The 25685-nt window shown below is 34.2% G+C and overlaps 1 protein-coding gene across 5 annotated transcripts in view; it reads right to left on the bottom strand.

Annotated features, from left to right (window-relative positions):
- LOC111491546 (HEAT repeat-containing protein 6) overlaps positions 1-23602 on the bottom strand; it is a 29488-nt gene extending 5886 nt beyond the window's left edge. For 2 of the 5 annotated variants that reach the window (XR_002719712.1, XM_023140503.1), the window contains exons 1-21: positions 23329-23602; positions 23148-23243; positions 21498-21661; positions 20354-20627; positions 18352-18419; positions 14232-14301; positions 13787-14137; positions 12688-12767; positions 12517-12568; positions 12206-12359; positions 11385-11472; positions 8602-8704; positions 8432-8522; positions 7579-7664; positions 6948-7130; positions 4306-4557; positions 2681-2776; positions 2490-2584; positions 2328-2391; positions 2147-2234; positions 1963-2036 (exon numbers count right to left, since the gene is read on the bottom strand). Coding sequence is in view for 4 of the 5 variants with exons in the window: in XM_023140503.1 (XP_022996271.1) it covers positions 1963-2036; positions 2147-2234; positions 2328-2391; positions 2490-2584; positions 2681-2776; positions 4306-4557; positions 6948-7130; positions 7579-7664; positions 8432-8522; positions 8602-8704; positions 11385-11472; positions 12206-12359; positions 12517-12568; positions 12688-12767; positions 13787-14137; positions 14232-14301; positions 18352-18419; positions 20354-20627; positions 21498-21661; positions 23148-23243; positions 23329-23505 (2706 nt within the window). In the remaining variant the exon portion in view is untranslated. Of the gene's footprint in view, positions 1-442; positions 912-1962; positions 2037-2146; positions 2235-2327; positions 2392-2489; positions 2585-2680; positions 2777-4305; positions 4558-6947; positions 7131-7578; positions 7665-8431; positions 8523-8601; positions 8705-11384; positions 11473-12205; positions 12360-12516; positions 12569-12687; positions 12768-13786; positions 14138-14231; positions 14302-18351; positions 18420-20353; positions 20628-21497; positions 21662-23147; positions 23244-23328 lie in introns of those variants that run through there. The other 3 variants (XM_023140500.1, XM_023140501.1, XM_023140504.1) reach the window with 2 other exon arrangements.
- Between the last annotated feature and the right edge of the window lie 2083 nt (positions 23603-25685).

The raw sequence follows: 25685 nt of genomic DNA, 5'->3' as shown, positions 1-25685 counted from the left end.
TTATGGGGTAACTGGGTCACTTGGAGAAGCAAAAAGCAAGCTGTTATAACAAGATGCAGTGTAGAACATTGTGTACTTCCTTGGGTATTTATGAAGGTATGTGAATCCAAAAGCTGGATCTAAACATAAATCTTCAAATTCATTCCAAATATTTTGTAATAGCCAAGTAGCAATCAACATATTAAAATCTCAAGCATCATGACAGATAAAAGTACCTAGAGATGGATTTTCATTTCATATCAATAACACAGTAGAACAAAACATTGTATCATCTCGCCATCAAAATGCTAACACTCTCACCACAACATTACTGATAACCACCTTTGATTAGCATTAATTAGTACGCATATTTTCTTATTGGGTTTTAGTCTAATTTTTACTCGGTCTATCTTTTCATTTTTCATAAATTCTTGTTGTATTATACCTACCAGTAATTGGTTCCTTCAGTGAATAAGAATATTATTTTTTCCTCCCACAGCTACAATTTGTGCAATGTTCATGTCGTTGGTATAAAACCAACTTTAGATGACAATAATCTGCCTTTTACAACCTACAGTCAAATATTTGAGCTTGTGGAAATACCAATAAAAGACCCAAGGACCATTAAATTTGAATGGTAAAAATTATTCCTCCCCTGAAAACCTAGGCTCTGTTGTTTGGGAAACAAATGCCCCCAAGTCAGTAATCTTCCATTTCTTCCCTTTGCTCTCAAGAAGAAGAATCGCCTGGACCACTTATTCATGCAGTGTTCTTTTGTGCGTCAGGGGTGGTGTTTTCTCATTGATATCTTTGCGACCTCTTTATGCATGCCTCCGTTTGTAGAAGTTTGGCTTTTGAAATCTCTTCATGCATATGGTCTCAAGGGAAGTGCTAGAGCCTTGTGAGACTTGGGTGAGATACAATTTGTGGTGCTGCTAGAAAGAAGGGAATCAAAGGATTTTTTAAGAAAAGTTTGATCATTCCAATAGTTTTTGTAGTAGTGTACAACTATTTGCTTCTTGCTATAGAAACGACAAATTCTTTTGTAATTATCCTCTATCTTTGATACTTCAAGAGTGGAGGGCTCTTCTGGAATAGCGTCTAGGGAGGGGTTCTCTCGTCCATATACCCTATGCATATGCATACACCTTCAGATTGTTCATTAAAAAAAGGAAAAAAAAAAACTTGAGGAACAACGGAATCTTGATTCAAGAACGAAAATTTTCATGGTATCTTCTATGGAGTAGTCCCTCAATTCTTGGTGTCGCATGGCTGGTAGTCTGGCTCATTCTTGTGATTATTGATGAAGATTATTATCATTAACTTTTGTTTGCTTCCAATGGCCATACAGATTAGAAAGATTCAAAACCAACTGATCCAACTGTCCAGCCATCATCAATCATACAATGAACTTTGATCAAATTTCTTTGAACTTGTCCGAGAGATCCTTAACTGACAGCAAGAGTCGAGTCAATGTTCTTGGTGATAAAATGGTTCGCATATTTTTTTGGAGTTCCACTTTAGAATCCCTAATGGACTGAACTGCCTTGCTTCTGAAAGTGGTTATCTTTTTTCTAGCCATCAATCCTTCTCACGAGGTTTCTATAATTATCAATTTGGTGTAAACCCAAAATCAGGGACTTTATTGTTTATAATAATCTGCCTTTATCAAACTAAACAGTTATATTTATAATAGTGATGCATTAACAAATATTTAACTAATAAAAAAATCAACTAACAGCTATTATACTAATCACAATCAGTCAGGACTAACAAAAAGTCTAAACTAGTCAGTAACTATTCTAGGGTTTGCACTACAGCAGTTGTTCAGATTGAAGGATTGCAATTTACATGCAGTTCTCTTTTCTCAGGATGTACTCTTATCAATGAAAAATTCGTTTATTGTTAAGAAAAAATGATAATAGCTTATAAAAGGCTAAAAATAAATTCCACGATAATAAATTTGCAAAGCTGAAGATTTACCTTGTCTCCATCATTTGCTAGACGCAAACTGCACTTGATTAATAGTGTTAATGTATGAGAACGTTCTATTGAATCTACAAAATAATCACTAAAATGATTAGAAAACCTTGACTGTATTAGTACCTAACAATCACGAGATTCACAAAAGATGGTGAATACTATTAGTCTGTTTCCATTAACTCACCTGTGGGTTGTCTTGAAGGAAAATCATCAAAAAAACGACGGATTGACTCACATATATTTGCCAATGCCCAAGAGGCTGTTCCTCTTACCTAAAAAGTTGTGTGAATAATTTACATATATAGATAAAGAGAAGCAGCATGTTTTGTATGCTAATATCAAGGAATATTCATAAAAATAGTTACCGAAACCAAAGAATCACGAGTATTGATCTCAACAGCATGGATGAACTTATCGAGAATCTCTGCACTATATCATTTGGACATTTAGAAAAGGTTCAATCACCTTTTCAAGATGAAGTAATGAAAATAACATAGATATTTAGCACACCATTACTTTAGAAGCACCTTTGAGAAACTTGAGGGAAACATGATATGACACCGATGGCACGACAAGCAGCTGATCTCACTGATGGCACCTCATCATACACTGCAGCATTCACCTTTGAAATAAAGTACATAGCTGTTGAAAATTGACTTTATCCAGGAAAAAAAAGGATTCTAGAGTAGACTTGGGTCTGATCCAAATGAAACCCTACCACTGAAGACAATATATAGTCCTCTTTTTCCTTAGAGAGAGAGGAGAAAACAGGGGAAGTAATACCCGCAAAACATGTAATGGATGCCGCTCTCACCTTCCATAAAAAATAAACAAGTTGAAGAATCGGTTATAACAAAGACAAACTCAACACCTCACACTTCACAGGATAAATATGTTTTATAAATTTCAGAAGGATTGAATTTTATTAATTTATGAAACATATGAGCAGAAAAATGGTATTTAGGGAACCAATATTCCCAGATAAGTTCTTATCAACCTTCTCAAAGTGCAACGAAAATAACTTGTTTCATTCGGTTTTCATAACTTCCAACCGGACAAATCAAAAGGACGTAATTGAAACTTTTAAGGGAATAAGAACCAAATTGAAACAAAAGTTAACATAAGAACTAATAAGTGTGTGTGTGTGTATATATATTATAGCTGAACAAGAAACAACTTTACATTGATACAATGAAAAGGAAAATGTTCCAAGGATAAAAATTCCCAAAAGGAGTGAAGAAAAAACAGAACTAAAGAGCAGACAAGATCATAAAGCGATTAGAAACAATAGAGAACAGACAAGAAACCAAAAGGACCCGCCAAAAGGATCTCACTCACTGAAGAATATAACTATTGTTTAGCTTTTTCCAATTTGTCTTTAGATCGTCGAGTGTCTGTTTGAGAAGTTTTGAGTTGTATTGCCTGGTATTTATAGTAGTTTTTCAGTTCTAGCCTAATATTTTTGGCTTATTTAATTCTTTAGATTGTGCAGTTAGGTTGTGGTTTGTTTCATATATTTAGTTGTTTTGATTTTCTTTTTCCTTGCGAGTCTGTCACTTTTTCTTGTAATTTTTCATTTCATTACAAGAAAGAGAAAAAAATCCTTAAAAAGACACCACATGACAAAAGGGAACCATTGATTCAAGACCTTCTTTTCCTTTGAAAATTTTATAGAGGAGTTACATTGGTAGAGACTGAGAGGGAGAGTTGGCAAGTTTGAGGTGTTCGGGAGACTGATATAACAAGGAATTAGTTGTCCACTTCTAGTTTCATTCTCTCTGACTTTTTTTGTCTTAGTCTCTTAGTTGAGTCAACATGTCTATCTGTAACCATGTCTAAATCTAGCACCTACTAAAAGTGTTTGATGGTCCCTAGATTTTTTTTTTCTGACAAGAAACAAACTTTCATTTGATAAAGAGACCCAAAAAATCAACGACCGTACCGTCGTGGAAGAAAGCATTTCATTATGGTAAGATTATGAAGCTTATCAAGGAGTGCAAAAACCTCTTTTCAGACGTTGGAAAAAGATTGATATTATTACAAGTATTGGGATTTATGGGATCTTCAGTCATGTATTCCAATTCATTTCCTCTTTTATGTTTTTAGTATTATCATGTCCATGTTTAGTGTGTACTTCCTTTTGTAGCTTATGTGGTCTCACTTTCAATAGCTACCAAATAATTCTAGGAGTCTACTTATTTCCTTCTCAGCGTCTTGGAAGGTGTATATTCTTTTTACCTACGGAACAACAAAACATTATAAAGCAGCGCCTGTATGCGTATATCACGATATATAGAACTTCTCATAATATTTTGAATAAGAATAAGGGAAAGTCTAGTCTACCATTGCAGAAGTATGCAACAAACTCCTAGGTAAATGCTTCTCAATCACTTCACACCACTGCTTCATTCCTGCGCATTCCTCCTCTGGACTGTCAACAGTCTCATTTGAGCTCTTGAATTCATATGATGGAGCTGATGAAACCTTCTTCATTCTTATGCAGTCGGAAGTAAATGGAGAATCAAGTAGGTTATCATCCAAAAGATCCTCCGTACCTTTGAACCCAGATATTGCCCGAAGACATTCATCCAAAACCTGACAGCATTAATACGTGGAAAGTAATTGGGATGAAAAAGAAGAAAGCAACTCTTAAACATCAATCTTTTGACGTACCATAATTTATGAGTTTACCAACTAATCCCCTATTAGATATTTGCAAAAAGAGAAGATTACAAATGTTCAAGATGAAACATTCATTATATAATTGATAAACACCAAAGTCAGTCCATCTAATGACCTTGCACATTTCTTTCAATCTAGCCTAGGCCTCCATAGAAAACTGATAAGACCAAAACCTTCCCTTCCCAATGGTAAGCTACCTATTATTATTGTATGTGGACAGTACTATTATTACTATTTCAAACTATGAAGAAAAAAGCTACAAGGTCAAAGGACCAGTTAGCCTATACATCCCTTTACATGATCTAAAGAAAATTAAGTAAAAGTAATAGTTGCGTTGTTAACTAACGTTGTGAAAAGTAATATTGTCATCATGAAATTATCACGTGATGGTATTGTTCTGATATCTATGTTATTAAGAATAAACATCCTTTATTATAACGGTACATTCTATAGTTTAGGATTCTCATGGGTACCTATATATATGTGACTCTATTTTTTTTCTCTAGTTTTGATTACAAGAAATTAGAGTCCTTAGGGTTTCAGGATTTTTGCTTGGCAATTAGGACTTCTAAGTGAGGCTAGAATTTTAAGTTTTGGTCATCACATTAAAATCGTCATTTGTCAACACCACCTACCTCAGGATGCCGCCATCAGTAGAGTGTTCATAGAAAGGAGCCACGTGTGAGCCACAAGCACTGCTAAAAGCTTTTGCTTCGTCGCCACGCGCTAGCACGTGAGAGCACCATTCCTATTTCCGTTGCCTAGGATTGCCTCAGCTTTAAGTTTTTGGTCATTAAATCTGGTTAATGTTTCTCTTAGTTTGTCTCGAATTGCCTCAGCTTAGAGCACGTGCACTAAGATTTGACAAAACCTACTTAGTTTGTCTCGAATTGCACTATTGGGTGTGGCCCGGTTGGTTTTCTTACAGTTTAGATCTGGTTAATGTTTCTCTTGGGATTTTTCTGTAGTTTGTGCGTAACTAATGGCTGAAGATATGAAACCTATGGTAGTATCTAACATGGTTCCTCTTTCTTCAAAGATCACAACGCATAAATTAAATGGCTCCAATTATTATGATAGGAGTCAAACGATTTGATTTTATCTACGAAACATTGAGAAGGATGATTATATTGATTAGGATCCACCATAGGATGACACAAAAGAAGACTTGGTTTCAATATGACACTCGATTCTACATTCAAAACAAGAATTCAATTGAGAGTGAAGTAGTTGGCATGGTAACTCATTGCAATTTAAGACGGAACTGCTCGAGTTTTTAGGATTTTTAAACTCAAGAAAATAGGAAGTCAATTGAATGTATGAAATTTGCAGGCCTTCTTTAATGCGGGCAGAGAATCCGTCACAAAGTACGGAATAGGTGTGGAATCTCGTATAAAGATCATGGTCATACAAAAGTTAAATATTTTTCGGTTGTTGATTGGGCAGGATCTAGAGAAGATAGAAGATGAACTTTTGGATATTGTATTTTTGTAGGAGGTCGTTTAGTGTCATGGAAGAGTAAGAAACATCATGTGATTTCACGTTATAGTGACGATTTAGAATATAGAGCTATGGTACAACCTGTGTATAAACTAATGTGGATACATCAACTTTTGACTATAAACTAGTGTGCATACATCAACTTTTGACTGAGAGACTCTAGTATTAACTAATTTGTGTTGTGATAACCAAACTGCATCGCTTATTGTATCTAATCTAGTGTTTCATGAGTGAACTAAACATTCGTGAGAAAGTACATCAAGATTAGTGTCCACAGGATCTATGAAGACTAGAGATCAATTGGAAATCAAAGTTTTAAATGAAACAAGAATATATCATCTTTGTAACAAGCTGGGCATGACTGACATATTTGCTTCAGCTTGAGGAGGGTATTATAAGATATACATTATTATGTAGTCATCCTTTGTTGTTATTGTACATCATTTACTTTAGGGTTCTCTTGTTTACCTATACATGACTCTCTAGTCTAAAATATATTGTATATTTTCTGTATAATGATTATAGGGATGATACAAATTTATCATAGGTATTCGTTTCGGCTCTTAATAATGGAACTTTCAGTTATACTCCTCCATTCCTAATTAAACTGTTGGGTGTCAAACTTCTAATTCTGCATGGGCTTGTTATATGCAAGTGGAATTATAGTGTTCTTTGAACTTGACTGTTTTTGCTATTAACCTTGGATAAGTTAGGACTTCTCGGCCACCTCAGACTTTTTGCCCTGATTTGTTTTTCTTTTATAATAGTCGTTTACAAGCCAAAGGCACTTTTGAGCATTTTACCTTGACAGCCGCCGTTATAACTTTCTCTCCAATAATTCCAACACTGTTTCTCGAATGCACCCTCCACTGCCCCGTAGAAACTTCAGGAGCAGCTTCATGTAGAAAGTTGGAAACAACTGAGGAAAGTTGTTCCCAGAAAGCAAACATGATATGCGGGTAATTGTGTGATACAGCCTTTAAGGCCTGCAACAAAACAAATCTCATAAATCGTCTCAACCATATATACTATGTAATTTTTCCAGAAAAGATATCACTCCATTAAAACCTCACCAGCCAAACGACCAAATACCTTTGATGAGCCATTTAATAATATATGGAGCTCAAAAAGTGAAGAGCTAAATCCTATGCATTTGCATACTTCAAATCCCGTACGATGCACAAATTATTGATCAAGCATTCATAAGTTAAATATTGAAATGATTCCTTAAACAATAAACTGAGTGCATTCTCGACCAGGAAAAACAGACATTCAAAAGAACTGAAAGATAAGATAAGACAATACTCATAACCATGACAATACATATATGAAGTCACGTGAACGATATTAGGTGGTTGAGAAAGAAGAGCTGCAAAAATAATAAAACCAGTGGTCAGAAAAATAAACTGTAGAAAATTTTCAATATAATATTACCTGAAGAGCCTCTATACAAATGGTTGGGTTGGTTAATTGCTCAGAATATTGAAGTAATGTGATAAGAACACTGTTTCCCTTTTGAGCTACACAGACAGAAAAACAAATCATGTGGATATCGAGGAAGTTGGTTAAAGAAACTCGAAGTACATCATGTGATTTTCTTCAAAATATTATGTTCATTGACAAAGCAGATAACCACAAAGGAATGAGTTCTCTGAGAACTTTAATCGAAGGAGCTTATTATGGTTCTAAAGTATTCCATAACAGGTTACCAGTCTAGTTAGAGAAGTTTTAACAACAAATTAAGCACCAAACCACTAAATAATTCAGCCAACACTATTAAAACTAATTCCCTACACCAATTCACATGCTTAAGGCATCTTCTTAGAGTGGTCATATAAGCCTTTTGTTGCTTTTACTTTGCTAGATTTATGTTAAATTGGAATGTTTTTTTTATTTAATTTGTAATGATATTTTCCTGTTCTTCTTTTCACTCATTTGTGGAGCTTGTATCTTTTTAGCATAATCTCTTTTCATTTATTCACTGAAAAACTTCATTTCTTGTTCCAAAAAAATGAATCTCTATATTACCTCGAATCATGGATACAAATTGCAAGCTATTAGGTAAGGATCCATTTATTACTTATAGAATGTCTGTTATTTGGAATAAATGTAGAAATTTTTTTATAAAGAAAAGGATAAAAGTAGGAAATAAGCCCCATAAGAACTAAATTGATTAAGAGCATTACACAAAAGTCTCTGACGGACACATTACACAATATTAAAGAACATTAGACAATTAATATGACACTTAAGAACATGTCAGAAAGAACCACAACACATGACTAACCTGTGGATATTTGTTCGGAAAGCATCTCGTTTACATGAGGAGAGGACTGAGAAACAGATACGGCTGCATTTAAGCAACTGATAGCAGCAGCCTGTAGAAAAATGAAAAGAAATACTCATTAACAACTACACAAAAGAAAATCAAGATAAGGTTCCAAAAATATATCTAACCAGCAGGTCGGTTTGATCACTTTTGAATGAAAAGCCCTCTTCAATTGTTGCTTGCAAGGCTTTTACTATGTTCGGCAATAGCTCTTCAGGCATCCTTGGATATCTGAAATAACAGGATTTTTCAATGTATTAGATCCCTTAACTAAGTGACAAAGCACACAAACACACAAGCACGTGAGGAAGCCCTAGGATTAGCTCTGATATAGGATGGTACAAATCAATGTTAAATGGCCACGCCTTTCACCATTGCTCCTTTTTAATATAAATAACAAAATCCATTTGATATGAAAAAGTTCATATCTCGTTACAAAAAAGAAGTTCAAAAGGGGTTACAAGCTGAAAAAATACGAAGTTACAGAGAATCCGACGAGTCCACATATAATCAACATCCTCATATTCTATCACAAGCTAGATTGCTTTAAATTTCACATTACATTGTTTGAGTTGGCCTAGTGGTCAAGAACCAATGTAAATAGTAAAAGACTTAGAGGGAATGAATTTGTCATGGCAATCACATATGTAAGATTTAATAATAGAATGGTTGAGGTGAAGGCAAGCAGACCATAATGCTCATAGATATCAAAAACCCCGCTACAAATTTCCAGCCCCTTGAACCAAAAAATACAAATCATAGAACATACTAATAGCATTTTTGTTAAACTATCAATTACCTCCCAACTACAAAGGATTAAATTTCACCTACGTAGGATTTAATAATAAAATAGTGAGGTGAAGGTAAGCTGACCATGACGCTCATGGATATCAAAATCCCTGCTACGAGTTCTCAACCCCTCAAAAACCAAGAAATACAAATGATAGAGCATGCTATAGCATTTTGTTAAACTATCAAATACTTCACAACTACGAAGGAATAAGAGCACTAATGTCACTAATCCACGATATATTTTCTTTTCCAGCTTCAACCCACTTATTAATGGAGCTTTTTCTAATAATCAGAAGGTCTTTTTACAAATTGGGAAGGTCTTTTGTAAACATCATGGATATTACATCCCTTTTGTAAATTTTAATTATCAATTAAATTATCTCCTATCAAAAAAATAAATAAATAAAAATAACCAGAACATACCAAATATTAGAAGGTAATGCCAACAGTTCATTCATTACTTCAGTTGATGGGTAATTTGAATCAAGATCTTAAAGGTACTTCTAACAATTCTGAAAATTCAGTGAAGAATTCAGACACCCTTGAAGAATCTTGTAAAGGTCTTTTGGTTACCTCAAATTTGAGTGGTCATGTTCTGGTAATAACTTAAATCAGTATTTTCTCTCCTCTTCAAACAACAATTTCCTTTGCCCTCAATTAATTCTTTCAGCTAATCAGTTGTTCATGTGCCAGGATCAATTGTCATCTTAACTAAAGGGGTTATCAGACCATCTTCATCTACAGAACTTCCAGATTCTTCAGTTGCTCCTCATATTGATTCTGATGGGGATTTGGACATTATCTTAAGTAGTGAGGATTTGGAAGATCAATTAGCAGAGGTTGAGATTGACGACACGGCAATTGAAGAGTCGAAAGCCTTTGAACTTCTTTCTCCAGATGTAGTAAATGCAGAAGCTCCTGATCACTCTCAACTAGAGGTACCAGAAGTAAATCCTCCTTAAACTTCCATCCAAATTTTCTTCTCTTATTGAGGATTGTAGCTTACAGATGCATGAAATTTCTCATTTATTACCGCAAGTTAAGGTTTAATTGGGCTTCTTTATACTAGTCAATAATGAAAATAATTTCTTGGAACATTAAAGGGCTGGGGGATGGTTCTAAGCGTGTTGCCTTAAAGAAATTCATTCAGAACCAGTGTCTTGATTCAATGCTGATTCAGGAGACAAAGAGCAGATTTTGATCTTCTTGATTATGTGGGATGATTTAGTGCTGATTCAGGAGTCAATAATTTGTTTTATATGATATAGGTAGTTTCTATGTTTAATGATCTTTTCTCTATGTTTCTTTAAAAGTTCTTGTGTTTTCTTTAATTTCTTGCAAGATCCTTTCTTCTTGTTATCTTTAATCTTGTAATTGCCCAAGTTTACTTTTATTTATCCATTTGCCCAAATTGGTCAAGCCTAATTCAGAGTACTTGGGCTACTTATGAGTTGTTAGGCAGTTTGTGGCCTTTAAATAGTTAGCTTTAGTTATATTCAGGTACCTTTTGATTGAATAATAATTAAGACTACCTTTGCATTACATTATTATATTTGTTTGAACTGTTCCCTAAGGAAGAAAATTTTCAGAACACATTAAAGGCTTGGAGTGACATGGAAGAAGAGTTTTTTATTGCTTTCAATTTCAATGGAGACAATGTTTTTTAGATGTAACAAGAAAAAGTATTATTCCTTACCTTGGTTAAATTTTAAACAAATCAGAGATTCAACGACTCTAATTAATTTGGTGCAACAAGTCTTCAACAGGCCAGAAACATATTTTTATGAAAAAAAGAATTGGGTCATTAAAAGAAGTAGCATTCCTACTCCCTTGTCTTTTGAAACTCAAGGTCAAGTTCTTTTTTAAGAAGGAAGGAATTGTTGTAGTGTAATTGGTAGTAATTGTGTAATTTTTAGTTTAGGTTAGGGTTAGTGTGTTGTTAATTCCTTTACTTGGATTATCGATTACATTTGAAGTAAAAATACATGTTTGCATCAACATAACAAGTCAACCTGAATTTAATAAAGAAATGAATAGTATCTATAAAGAAAGTTCAACATTCCATATAAAAGAAGGAAAAATATTACTCAACAACGGGACATCTAAAAGAATTACGCACGGAGTAGATGATATCAGATGCAAAAGAATCTTGAACAAGGTTGTCAGCAATCTACCATGAGTTGAACGTTGGATCAAGTACAGAACACCTATACCCAAAATACTCGAGCAGTTATAATGGAAGGTTAAAACACGAAGGAAAGGTCTGTGGAAATTAAAAGAGAAAATAACAATAGAAGATGAGAGAAAGGCGGTTAACGACCAAAAAAAGTTAATTGGAGGAGGGACTTTACTAATCTATCACAAACAGAAGCCTGAAGTACTGAAACTCTACTGCAACAATCCAGGAAATATATAAAGTACACTAGAAACACAAATATAGATGTGGTGGAAAGAATTTGTGGTTCATCTCATTGGAAACAAATTGTAATGAAAAGGAGCTACAATGAACTTAAAACTGGAATCATCTCTCTAAACCTCCCAACCTATTATCTATCAATCTGTGCAGCCCTTATAAAGTAAGGAAATTAACCGGCTACGTGTCTTTTAATTTTCAATGGCCTTTGCTACTGTAACCTTCCCGACCATGATTTCATTTTTTGTTCTAGTCACCCCAAAATACATTATTCAATTGGTGCTACTTTGGATGGAAAGAAACAACCTCATCTTCTCCAGATACTAAAAAGCCCATTGACCAGCTTTAGGACAGCATTGTTTACTTATTGTCGTTATGGGCAAAAAAGTCCAAATACTTCTGTAATTACTCTCTTTCCAATATATGTAGCTCCTGGTTCCCTTCTACTTTTCAATCTCTTGATGGAGTGCTTGTTTCTTTAAGAAAATAATTTAAAAAAAAAAAAAAAAAAAAAACCACTCAAGTACCTGTATGAAGTTGCATCAGTATCTGCCCAAGGGAAATCGAAAGGGGCGTAAAGGATCCACATTTAGTTGGATCTTTGTATTCTGCAATCTGCAAGGAAATGGTAGTAGTCCTATCCAACATAACCACCAGGGCTGCAGCAGATGCAATCTGAGCCTGGGCAAGCCAAAGCAGTATGTAATAGGTAGAAGAACCTAGCAACACTAAACGAATAAAATAACAAGAAGTAGATACAAAAAAAATAAAATGAGAAGGAACCACATTTTCAGCCTAATTACAAGCTGAGTTGATTAAACAGGTACAGGAAACATACTTTCAGAGAAGGATCAAATAGCAGACATGTCATTAAAGTTGCGTCAAATTTCCTACAAGAATATAATTAAGGACGTAGAAGAAATAAGTATGAAATATAAGTAGATAGCAAGAAATGGACAGAGAATATAAATTAATAACTTCAGCATCAATATTACAACAGAGGACCTACCTTGGCAGTAGCACATCTCGAGTTGGCAAAAGAAGTGTCCATTGACTGGTGAATGCTTTGGGGTCAACTTGGCAAAGATCCTGTAAACCAGAATTAAGACAACATAAAAACTTTAAGCCCTAAAAAAAAACTGGACAATTCCAAGCATGGTTGACATTAATAAAATACTGGTGATTTTCTCGCACTCTAAAACTTTGAACTCCAGCAACTGATCTTTTTTTTTTTTTTTTAATCAGAAAAAAGATCTTAGAACTCCAAAAGTTTATGTTTCACCAAGTACATATAACAAAAAAAGTGCGGGAAAGTAGAAGAGGATTTAAGAGTATCAGCATAGGTAATGCTGTGGCAGAAATTTGATGACATTTAGCTAGTCTTTTCATAAGAAACGAGAATTGTATTAAAAGAAGAAAAATGGGAGAACTACCTAAGGGCCGGGGGTGGAGGGATCTCCCACCCAGAACAAACAAAAAGAACGCAGTCCAATAGTTAAAGATCGTAGTAGGATTGTAATTACAAAAGAAATTGTTGTGACTATATCTCCAGCTAGAAGCAGCAAGTTGTACATTTCTACAGAAAAAAAGAAAAAAAAAAAAAAAAACTCAAAAGAAGAAGACTTATCCTCAATGACATAGGACATCCTTTTGTAATCTATTTCATCAATCAATGAACTAGGTTTTGTTTCCTATAAAAAAACACTGGTGTCGTTAAAGTTATTCAAAGCATTGAAGCCCAGCAAATTTTCAATGTGGTTCTTTTTTTTCCTTTTCTTTGGGTAAGAAGCTGAACTTTTATTAGAAAAAATAGAATTTGTGAATCCATAATCTTTCATGTGATTTCTTGATATTTTACCACCAGCGTCTTTATATAGAATTTTCAATGTGATTTCTTGATATCTCACTGGTGTCGTTTTTTTTCTTTTTTTTTTTCCTTGTTTCTTTGGATAGGAAACATCCCATCAGATAGGGAAATTGCCAATCGTGATTTTATTAGCAGGAGGAAGAAAAATTGTGACCATGAAGCGCAGTAGCAATTGACTTTCCATAGATAAGTGGAAAACAATAAAGAACTCGATTAAATGGATCCTCTCTTTTTGAATTACCTGTATACAAATAATTGCAGCAACCCGAACCTTGCCATTCTGGATGATGTCAGTATCTCTTACTTGCCCATCACTGTCATGATCGGAATCTGAAGATATCAAATCACAGTTAAGAGACTCTCCAGCCGTTGAACTTGGAGAATTTTGAACATTGCCCAGCTTCTTATTTAAATTTTCTCTTCTACGCAAGTGTGGGGGCCTATATGCACTATGATTTGTCCTTTTTGGATCTTCCTTGGTACTAGTCAAACTAGGTTCTTTCCCTTGATTACCAACTGAACAAACAAGTAGGGTTCTACTAGAAAAGCCATAGGCAAAGAACATACGCAATGCTGCTAAAAAAGCTGACACCTGAAACAAATAAATTAGGTAAAAAAAATTCTCCAGTAAGTAAGCATTCTCAATGAGATCAATTTAGGTCTTGAAGTGTAGCTTTATTTCTTACATGGTCAGATAGGGAGCATTTGGGTTCTGCTATAACCAAATGAAGACATCTCAAAAGAGATAGATAATACCTGCAGAACAGAAAACACCAAGGCATGAAAAGGATGACTAATTCGAAAATGTGCTAAGATAAGGAATTACAATTTCTCATTAGGGACGAGGATAAAGATAAACAGTAAGCAAAACACTGTAACTCTAATAAAGCCAATGAAATGGCTGTTACCTGGGTAAATGATGTAGGCCATGGAGACGTAATTGTAAATTATATATGCTCGTCATTAGTTTTTCTATTTTAATTGATAAATGAGAAATCATAAAACTAAAAGAAAACAAAACATGACTCTGTAGAGAGTCCAAAAAGAAACACCCACCGCGGATTAACATTCCCCCTTTACAAAAGTACAGCAAGAATTACAAAAGAAAACTGCCCAAATCATTACCAGGAAAAAGAACAAGCGAACACCAACCAAACTAGAATTGTACATCGAAACAATTAGAAAAATAACATGGAAAACACAGAAGGGAAGCATCATCCTTCGCAAAGTCCAATCTTACATAACAATGTAAAGATTTTCCATCAAAGATTCTTTAGTTCCTTCCAAAAAAAGATGTCCAAAGAAAGTTTTTACAACAACCCCCAAAAAAAATTAGCTTTATTCTACAACATCAGCAGTTGGAAGATATTCTCCTTTGATGTTTAATCCAAAACCCAAGCCATATAAAACAGCTTTGATATTAGTAGGGAGTAAGAATTAGTTAGGGTAGTTAGTTTTGAATGGTAATTTGTTGAAGACTAAAGCTACTCCCAAAGCCAACACTACAATGTAGAAAGATTATAACTCCATGGTTGGATTTATCTTTTCTTTTTCCTATTAATTAAAAGCAGCAGACATTAATGACTTGTACAGAAGCTGCCTATGTGCCTGAACCTTTTTTCTTTTTTTTCTTTTTTTGGGTAAAGGAAACAAAACTTTTCATTAATATAATGAAATGAGACTAATGCTTGAAAATACAAAATCCCCAATGAGAAACAGGAAGAAAATAACAATAAGAAACAACTACAACTGAAAGTGAGCACAAGCCAAACAAGACAAAAAGTCTAGTTCTACAAAAGCACCCTAAAGAACTCATGAGTCGACCTAAACCAAAATGAACGAGCCAAAGGAGCTAAAATCAAACAAAACGCTGACGAGAGAGAATTTTCCACACCAGGTGAAAGTACTCTTAAAATGGCACCAGGAGGAGAATAAAACCCAAATGAGCCAGGAAACACCTCTTTGGAAAACCATAAAGCAAATTAAAGAACCAAAAGGCAAGACCCCAAATCGATTGGGACTTCAGATTTCCTGACAGCAAAAAAAAAACAGCTTCCATGAAATTGCCATCGATTCTGATCAAACGAGGCAATCACCATTAAACTATAACTTCCGGAGGTCGAGTAGGAATTATCAGCATCGAAGACCACAAACCTCAACAAGAGAAGAGAAGTTGGCTGGAATTAAAGGAGAGGACACTGGTGTTGCTCCTGCATTAGGCTATGTTACAATTAACCCGTTGGCTTCATTTGGAAATAGATTATTTAAGCATTTGGAATTAAATCATCTGATAATAACTCTTGTTGCTTTGATTCTTCTATAAGAAGCGTGTCTTCCTAACTTCTTAGACTTACATTAGATTCCTCATCAGATTCAAGTTGAGAAGGGGAATTGGAGAGGCCCTTAATAAACTGAACGTCTGAACTAGGAAGAGAGAGAATTGATTGCTTAAAAGAATTGGCAGGAATCAAAGACTGATGTTGGTTTGAAACAATATTATGAGGCACTATCGAGTGTGAAGAGGAAATCAATTGACAAGTACAACATTCCTTCAAAGTATCATAATTAACCTCCGAGTATTCGAGGATAACAAGGGCTTCTTTCTTACGTGAATAATGAAGAGGGAAGGCTTTTAGAAATCTTGGATTCACCTCATTAGTACTTGGTGTGGTTTTAGGAGATGAAAAATTCTGGAGAATTCCCAATGAAAGCTTAGCTTCTTCCTATGGTTTTTCCTGTGGTAAAATATCATCAATAGAAGAGAGAGGATCAGCCACATAAGAACTGACAGCAGTAATTCCATCATGATCAGTGGAATTGATAGTTTTTAAGGCATCCGGATCTTTCAAATTAAGATGACTTTGATCCAACAGCTACTACATTCAACTTGTCTTCATACGACAAAATAAATTCTTCATCTTCCATAACTTTTTTAATCCTCCTTAAAGCCACCAAAATTGAAAAAAAAAATCTGTAAATGATAAATCACCATGAAGTAAATTACTCAAAGTTGGAGTTTCAACGGAAGCTATATCACCAAGTCAAAGAAAGAAATTTCAAGTATTACCATCCATTACAACAACAATGTTTGCTGGAACGAAGCCACATATGTTCTACTTTAACTAAATACTTGGGCAGCTGAAGTATCTAGGAAATTAAGGGTTTGGGAGGCAATGTTGACTAAACCACCAAAATTTTGCCATATAGCTCCAAAGAAGGATTGTTTCCATTTTCCAAAGGTAAGTTTTTCACTGATATCCAACCTCCATAACTTAAATAAACTCCAGATGAGAGTGATTCTTATTAGACCAATGCTCAATTTTCAAGTGAAGGTTTGCCGAAAAACCTCCACTTACCATCAAATTTTAATTCTGAAAATCATCATCAATCTTCACCAAGGCCTTATCATTCATCAAAGGATTAATAGAAACATTCCACCGAAAATAATCTTCTAAGGAATTCTGAACTCCCTTCCAAGAGTATGGTCAAGCAACCAATATACCACCAAATAGAGTTAAAATTCAATTCCATCACTTCCGTTTCTTTTCTTATGCAAAAAGAAGCTTAGGGGAGTGAACTTTGGTCGTCATGTCTGATGAGTTGTGATTCTAAAAATAACTTTAGTTTTGCTTGATCTCTTCTACATAGCTTCTTTAAATTTTCTCGTGAGCATCTGACCCATCTCAAGAATTTCCTACTACCTTCAACTGATGAGAAATTTTATTTTCTAATTGCGTCTTGTTCTCAAAGTTAAAAGGAAATCACTTACCATTTCCCATAAGACCATCCATCCTTTTTATCAATGTCAGTAGGAAGTTGCACAAGTTTTCTTCCTCGTAAGGAAGGCCAAACAGAACCTTCAAAATGTCAACCAAAAGATGATCTGAATTTAGAAAACAAACAACCTCAAAATCATCCTTGAACATTCAAAATGTCAACCAAAAGGTTATCTGAATTTAGATAAACAAATGACCACGAAATCATCCTTAAGTTTCTTCTAAAAGAATTAATGAACTAGATTTTGCAGTAAATCAATCACAGCATATTCGAACCAACAAATGAGAGGGATTAAAAGAAAAAATGTGTCCGATTACTTCCCATTTCTTCCACAGAAATTATAGCACTTTCACCCCAAATACTGAAGAAGATACTTCGATGCAACAATAATTAAGAAACAAGTGGAACAGGACCACCAAAATCTAGGTGAACAGAGAACAGCGGAAGGCAGCAGGGTGCAGTGGTTAAAGGTGACAGCGGCAAACTGAGTCTAGGCAAAGGGAAGGCTAGAGTTTTTTTCTTTGTCAGCGTCTCACGAGAGCCAAAATCTTTGTGCTCCACAGGATCGAGTGCTTCAAATGAAAGGTCCGTTTGAACCAAATATTGCAACAGTTTTTCATAACAATAATAAAATTGATAGCCCCTTCGCAGCTAAAGCTCCACAAAAGTGAAGAAAATTTGTGTAAATTGAGGACAGCAAACCAATATCATGCAACCCATTCACTGTTGCAATATCATGTAAACCAATATCATGTAACCCTCAAGTTGGAATCAAAAGATGGCTTGGAGAAAATATCATTAAGACTCAAAACTCCCAAGGAACAGTCCATCTTACATAAGAAATAACCAGAGGCTTCTTAAATAAACATCAAGACTATTAACAACCAAAAGAAAAACAGCAGGAAAATTACAGCAATTAAACTAAAGCCAATGGATCCAGCTGACATAACAATCCACAAGTAATTCAAAAGTAACAAATCTCTTTGTAAATGATGAAAACTGAACGATAATGCATTGCTCACTGTATACCTGGACATCACCTTGTCTTCAACGAGTAGGCTATTAGATGCCAAGAAATCCATCAACTTTCTAATAACCTATAGGCAAAAGAAACAAGCTCAACATGTTATATGCAGTGTTGGAGGTTATCATGCTAGCTAGAAATATTCTACATTCATATCAAAATTTTGTAGGCAACTATGACAGCAAGCATTCCCTCAAACATTATCAACCACACATAAAACACTAGTCAATATCTCTTGGTACTTCAGAATTCAACTTTGAGCACCTGGCTAATCGAATTGCAGCCTTTCTTTTTAAGGAAACAATACTTTTGATTAAAGTAGCGAAAAGCTACAAAATATGGTACTCCTTTTAGAAGAAAAAAATGAATGAAGATACAAGCAAGGGAAAAAAAACATCTGCCTGAATAAAAGAAAAATACAGGCCCTAAAAACATGAAAAAGAGCTTACAAACTCAAACCAACCACACTAACAAGAAATTAACAGAAGAATTGAAGCCATCTTTTTAGACAAAAGATTAAACCATAGTGAGATGGGCGGTGAGGGTCAACTTAGAAGGGAGTGAAGTTCATGGTTCCTAAAAATTAAAGGGCCTCCCTTTTATCTTAAAATATTGTAATTATTACTATCTCATTGTTAATCATAAGCAACATTCCGTTGCCCTCACATTGAATTGATGCCGTAATTAAAATCATTACCTTTCATACTCTTTTTTTATAATGAAAGTTCAATTTGTGATCTTAAAAGGGAAAGATCCAATAAAGGGAAAGAGGGGTGGAGACTTTATGAGTGATGATAAATTTTAGTTGGTGAAATGGCAACCCTAGCCAATCGGATCTAAGAACCCTCATAATGCTCATGGATGTGCAAACCCCTAAACCACAAAAGCTAAAATCCCAAATCGAGTTGATTTCATTCCAAATGATCATAACCCTTGGAAATTTGACCTAAGAATCTTATAGAAGAATAATACCTTTAGATCTAAATATTCAAGAACTCCAAAATAATAAGGAATCATTTAAGGGAAAGTAAGATTCAAATTATTTTGTTGATCGAATATCTCAAGGCAAGAACACTTGTTTGAAATTTGAATCACTCCACAAGCAAGATTGATTAAGTCAAGCTGGAATGATTATAAGCATGTAACCTAAACTATATAGAATTGCAAGAAAATTAGTCCTGGGCTAAAAGAGAGCACAAATGTTTTTTTACTACATTTTTCAAGTTTACTTTATAAAAACAACATACATGGCTTTGTATAGCCCCACAAGAAAACCCTTGACCTTCCATAAGTCATTTCCAAAGTTGTAACTTTCATACTTAATGACCAAATATGCAAACTTAAAGTAAATAAAAAGTCTTACACTACATTAACGAATCACCATAACTCTAGATTATCATCCACCCAAAATTTGTAACTATCCAAGAATAAATGAAGCTTGATTCTTCTTTATATGGAATGAATTGCAACTTGAGTTTATCTTGTGGTAATTTGAACAACATTTTTTTCACATCTTCCTTACATCTTCCTTAAAGTTCATATTGCATGATTGAGATGTCTTGGTTCATATCAATTGGTGTTTGAGATGTGATTTTGTAATTTCTCTTGTGATTTTGTTGACGCTTTGTTGTCAACAGGCTCATAACCCAACTCTCTTTTCTTGATAGATTCCCTACCCCCACACTTAACCTAGCCAGATTCTGGACATTTGATCACTTATTCATCCTATTAGACTTGGAGACATCATACATTGTTGTCAAACTATCCAGGCTAACAATGGCATCAAGGAATCATCACCAACAACTGATTTAGTAATCCTATTCCTGTGCTGGTTCATAAATATTTCAATAGTTAGCTTCTTAACTGTTCCTAGAGTGTAGAGACTAAACACTATTTCCTTACTGGCTGACTGCCTATATATTGCTTGCAAATCATTCAAATTGAATGTGTTCCACTTGTTACAAATACATATATGAAAAACTACAAATGTAAGAGAATTGTTTCTACCTGAATTGTTGACTTCCAAACATCAACTGGGAAATATGACCCCAGACTTGTGATGGCCTGACTAAGTAGATCAAAGGCTACAGCCTGAACATCCCATAAACTGTTGCATTTGGTAACATTTTTCACAATTTCAGCGGTATAACCATGTCTAATGATTGAACTTGACGAGGGAAATATTGCTGATTGAGAGCCAGCAATCACAGAAAGCAAAAACTTTGAGAGCTGGATATCTTCTGCTGGTAAAAATTTGCGCTGTTGTGAACAGACAACGTAGCTGCAAAAAGAGACAATTTTTTAAGGAACTAGGAAATGAAAATTAACTAAAAGCAGAAAGAAAATATCCGATACTAAGAGGATAAAAACAATGTGCACAATTGATCAAAAGTCCATACAAGGGGAACACTACAAAATACAAGTACCAAATCATAAACAAACAACAATTTTGAGATTCTTTAATCAAAGAAATCCCAAGAGAAGCTATGAAGTGAATTCAACCGAATAGCAGCTATAGCATCCCGTATATATTAAAAAATTACGTTGTTTCTCTTTCCACGTGCATCAAAAAGATAATTAGAAAATCACAATGAAAATTATTTTTTCCCTTTATTCAGCTTTATGAACTCTTTCTCTCTCTCTCAGCAATGAAAACGTGTCGACACTTTGAAAAGTAACCAGCCTAGCTTACCATAAATCCTGAGTTTATACACGAAGAGTTGGCAAATGAAGAAAACAATTAGAACAAACCACATTCTTCTCACCTTTGCCACACAAACAACATAACCAAATTAACAAGCAAGATCTAGGGATCCTTGAGACAGAGAGAGAGACCATCGGTAATGATTGAACGTCCAGTCATCCAGAACGTTAAAAAATAAAATAAAATCTGCACTCTTGCAAAGTAGTGAATAAACGGTATTTTCTGCAGTGTTTAGGTCAAAGAGTTTAAAGTTTGCTTCACTCTCGACAAATGACAAAGCAAACAAAATTTCCCCTTTCCCACCATATAGATCACAAAATTCAATAAATTTACTCAGATGCAAACATGACTTTTGGCTCAAATGACAAAATGCTGGCCTAGTGTGTAGAAGTGGAAGCCGCAGAGTACTATTTCCCCAAGCTAACAGGAGAGAAAAGGGAAGCTTACCTTACAATCTCCAAAGATTCCGAGACGGTCCTTATTTGAGCATAATTTCCTGGAATATGAAGCTTTCCAAGTATGCACTGGATCGCGTCTCCAAAATATTGAAGAAGCAGGTTCCAAGAGGAAGAACTAAATTCAAGAACAACTTGATAAGAAATACCGTGGATCTGCATTGGGTGCAAGAATATTAATAATTAGAGAAAACAAAGATTTCAGAAGAGCAAGGCAGGGAAAGAACAACGTTAAGACAGCAAAGGTTCAAAAATGTTTGTATAAAAAATATGCACTACTCGAATTCCTCATCATTTAGGAGTGTATCTTTTTTAGTAAATACTACATTGTACGTAATCATATAGCTTGATGACATTGATCTAGCAGGCTGCATATCTATGAAATATGTTCAATGTTTGTTGCACATATTTTCTCAATGACTTTAAATGCAAATTATCTTCCATATACAGTGAAATTTTCCACTATACTTGATTGTAAGTGACTCAATAGATCTTCCCCACTTAATGTTCAACTTTCACATTCATAGTTATTACGATGAAGAAGAATGAAACTAGATCGACAATATGAATTTTGCATCTCTAACAGTATTTAGGCTGAATTTTGCATTTTGCATCTCTACAAAATGAACCGAATTAAGCTTTGACCTTGCCCCAATTGTATTTTCTCAAGAGGCAGACTCATTGAAGTGGCTTCCTAGCATTGACGGAGTCTTCTCCACAAAATTTTTGTTGATGGATATGGGGGAAAAGGTAGAAGCAATAAACCTCACACTAGCAAAGACAATATGGAAAAGAAATCACCCTAAAAAATGTGAAGTTTTTCCTATGGAAGATGGTACATAAAGCCATGAGCACAAGTGAAGACCTAAAAAAGAAAGTCTACATGACTCTATTTCCAAATTGATGCCCATTATGGAGGAAAGATAATGAATCACAAAACCACTTGTTTATGCAATGCACATATACTTATAAATTCTGGGCAAAGATTCTCAATATCTTCATATAGCATCTCACTTTCCTTGGGAGGTATATTGGACATGGTCTTAACATATCACCCTTACAAAAATGCAAAAACTATACTATAGACAAACCTCATTGTGGTCTTCTTTTGGAAACTATGAAAAAAATAATAATAATAATAATTGGAGAGTGTTCACGAAAAAGACACGACTATTAAACTCTTCGAAAATGTTGTTTACCACGCATTTCTTGGTGTAAATTGTCTAATACTTCTGCTTCCTATAATCATACTTCTCTCAATGTAAATTGGTAAGGTCTTTTGTAAGTAAGATGAATAACATGTCCCTTTGGCAAATTGCAAACGTCAATGAAAATTGTCTCTTATCAAAAATATATATATAGATTATATAGAATTTTGGTATTTGATGATCAACTTGCATTGTGTCAAGTATAGACTATCTATTACTCAAAACATTCACCGATAAACTGAAGATTTCAAATCCCATAACCAAATAATATTTGCATAATCTTTTGCGCCAGATTGTTGGGGACATTCTTCACAGAAGCACGAAAATTGACTAACAGAACAAACTTCCCAATTTCATCATTCAGGCTCTACCCTGAGGAAATAGGTCCGAAAGAAAGTAAAATAAGAAATAGAACTCGAAAATGTGAATTGCACCAGATGTATGATGTCCGAGAAGAGAAGGGCAACGTCTTGCACGGAGTCGGAAGCAGGAGTAGCCACTTCTAAGAGAAACAGCAGATCTGATGAAACCTATGCACACACAAAAAAAAAACGATAACCATGCATTTTTTAATAACGTCGATTAATATACATAGAAAAGGGGGAGAAATCATACTTCGGGTGGAGGAAGGTAGAGCGCGGCGGCGATTAAGCAGTCGGAGTGGGAGAATATGGTGTCGTAAAGAAGTTGGGAAATTGAAGTCGAAGAAGAGATCGATTCGTCTCTCAGAGTAAGAAACGCCGTCCTCCACGATCTCACTAAAGATGCTGAGGACGATGACGGCGCCGCCATCCTCGACGATTGGGCTGCAACTCTTCAACTCCGGCGACTTAGTCCGGATGAAATTAATGTCAATATAGATAGTAAAAAAATAAAATAGTTCTTTAAATTTTTAAAAAAAGAAAAAAAAAAATTGTTACTGCTATTCACACTTATATTTGGAGTGTGTTTTCACAATTATAAATTTCCTAATTTTATATATCCGTAAATTTTTAATTTTATATTTATTTTATATATAAATTTTATAATTACTCAGTAGATGATTGAAATTTTAATTTTTATATCTATCATATACATAAGCCTTTTAATTTACGTTGACTCATTCATAGGTTTAAAAATTTTGGATATAAATATACCTACAATTTAATTTTATATTTAAAGGTCATTTATTTCTTTATTTAATAAATATATTGTACACAGAAAATGTTCTTTTAAAAAATTTAAATTTACTATAGACAAAATTAAACGTTTAAGAGTAATAAGGAATATTTTATAAATTCATAAACCAAATAAATATAAACATAAAAAACTAAAACTGCAATTAAATAAATATTTATCTTTTATATAAATAATATAAGTAAACAGTGTTAAAAGAGGTTATATGTTTATTTTATATTATATAAGTCATTAAACTTTTAAATCAGTATCTAGATCAATAACTTATTTCACACCAAATTTAATTTTACATATAATAATTTATTAATTTTAATAGATATTCAATAAGATAAAATGTTATTTTACTCATAAAATTTAAAAATGTTTTGATTATTACATAAATGAGCTTTCGAGAGAAGGTTTTCACCCCCTTATAATTTTGCTCTCCTCCTCAATCAATGTGAAACATTACAATCCACCTCCTTCGAGACCCAACGTCTTCACTAACACTCGTTTTTTTTTCCAATCAATGTGGGACCCTACCAAATCTACTTCCCCTTCAAGACCAGCGTTCTCGCTAGCACTCGTTTCTTTTTCCAATTAATGTGGGACCCCACCAAATCCACTCCCCCTTTGGGGCAGCGTCCTCGCTAACACTCGTTCTTTTCCCCAATCAATATGGGATCCCGCCAAATCCACTCCCCTTCGAGACCAACGTCCTCACTGGCACTTGTTCCTTTTCCCAATCAACGTGAGACCCCGCTAAATCCACCTCCTCTAAGGCGTAGCGTCCTTACTGGCACACCGCCTCATATTCACCGCTAGTAGATATTATCCTCAGGGCTTTAAACCGCATCTGCTACGCCAAGGTTTCCACACTCATATAAAATGGGGGTTTTGTTTGGACATCGCAAATTAAGAAATATAAAGTGAAATATTAATATTAGAGTGTATTGCATACGACTCTATCAATTAAAATTTTAAAGTATTCATAAATAAATTAATTTAAATAAAAAATGGGTAGAAGGGATAAATAGGAGGGAGGTAAAAACGAATTCTACCTCGTTTGGGGGAAAGTAAAAACGCATTTACCTTGGAGGAAAAGTCCAAAATTTGGGTACACAAAAAAGGAGACATTGCAGAATGATTTTATTTTATCCTTTTGCCATTTTAAACAAAATTGAATTTTTGTTTCTAAAAGAAAGAAATAAATCTGTGGACGCAACGTTGATGTCCGACTCCCGAAAGCGCACACACACTGTTGAGCTGAATCACAGCATCAAAACGTCACACGTTAGCCACCTTGTCAGAACTTACGTGGCGCCTCATCCACACTCGAAATTACCCAATTAACAATAATAATTTTATTTTTTTTTACCATTTTATTTAACAAAATTAACAAAATAATCATCTGGATGATTGATCCCTTTCCATTTTTGTCTGTTGTGCATGTCTGCGCCTCAATTTCCAAAGATTCTGCTACTTTCTAAAAGTTTTTCTTTTTCTTTAATACTGATTTAATACTTTTTAAAAACAATAATTTATTTTAATTTATTTTTACTATAATAGTTTTTCTTTCAAGTCAGTCATTTTTTAAAATAGTAAATATGATTTTACCATTTTATTATTTAATTGTAATTAACAAAATAATCATGCACCAGTAATATATAAAATTGGAGATTAAATTAACAATTTAATATTATTTCTGGAACCAGTATTGTGTTGCTGGAATTGGTAAATTCGAAAATTTATCAGAAAAATTCCAGAGCAAAAAAAAAAAAAAAAAAAAAAAAAAAAAAAAAAAAAAAAAAAAAAAA

Source organism: Cucurbita maxima, unplaced genomic scaffold, assembly GCF_002738345.1.
Source record: "Cucurbita maxima cultivar Rimu unplaced genomic scaffold, Cmax_1.0 Cma_Scf00016, whole genome shotgun sequence".
Lineage (NCBI taxonomy): Eukaryota > Viridiplantae > Streptophyta > Magnoliopsida > Cucurbitales > Cucurbitaceae > Cucurbita > Cucurbita maxima.
This window is presented reverse-complemented; position numbering and strand designations above follow the sequence as displayed.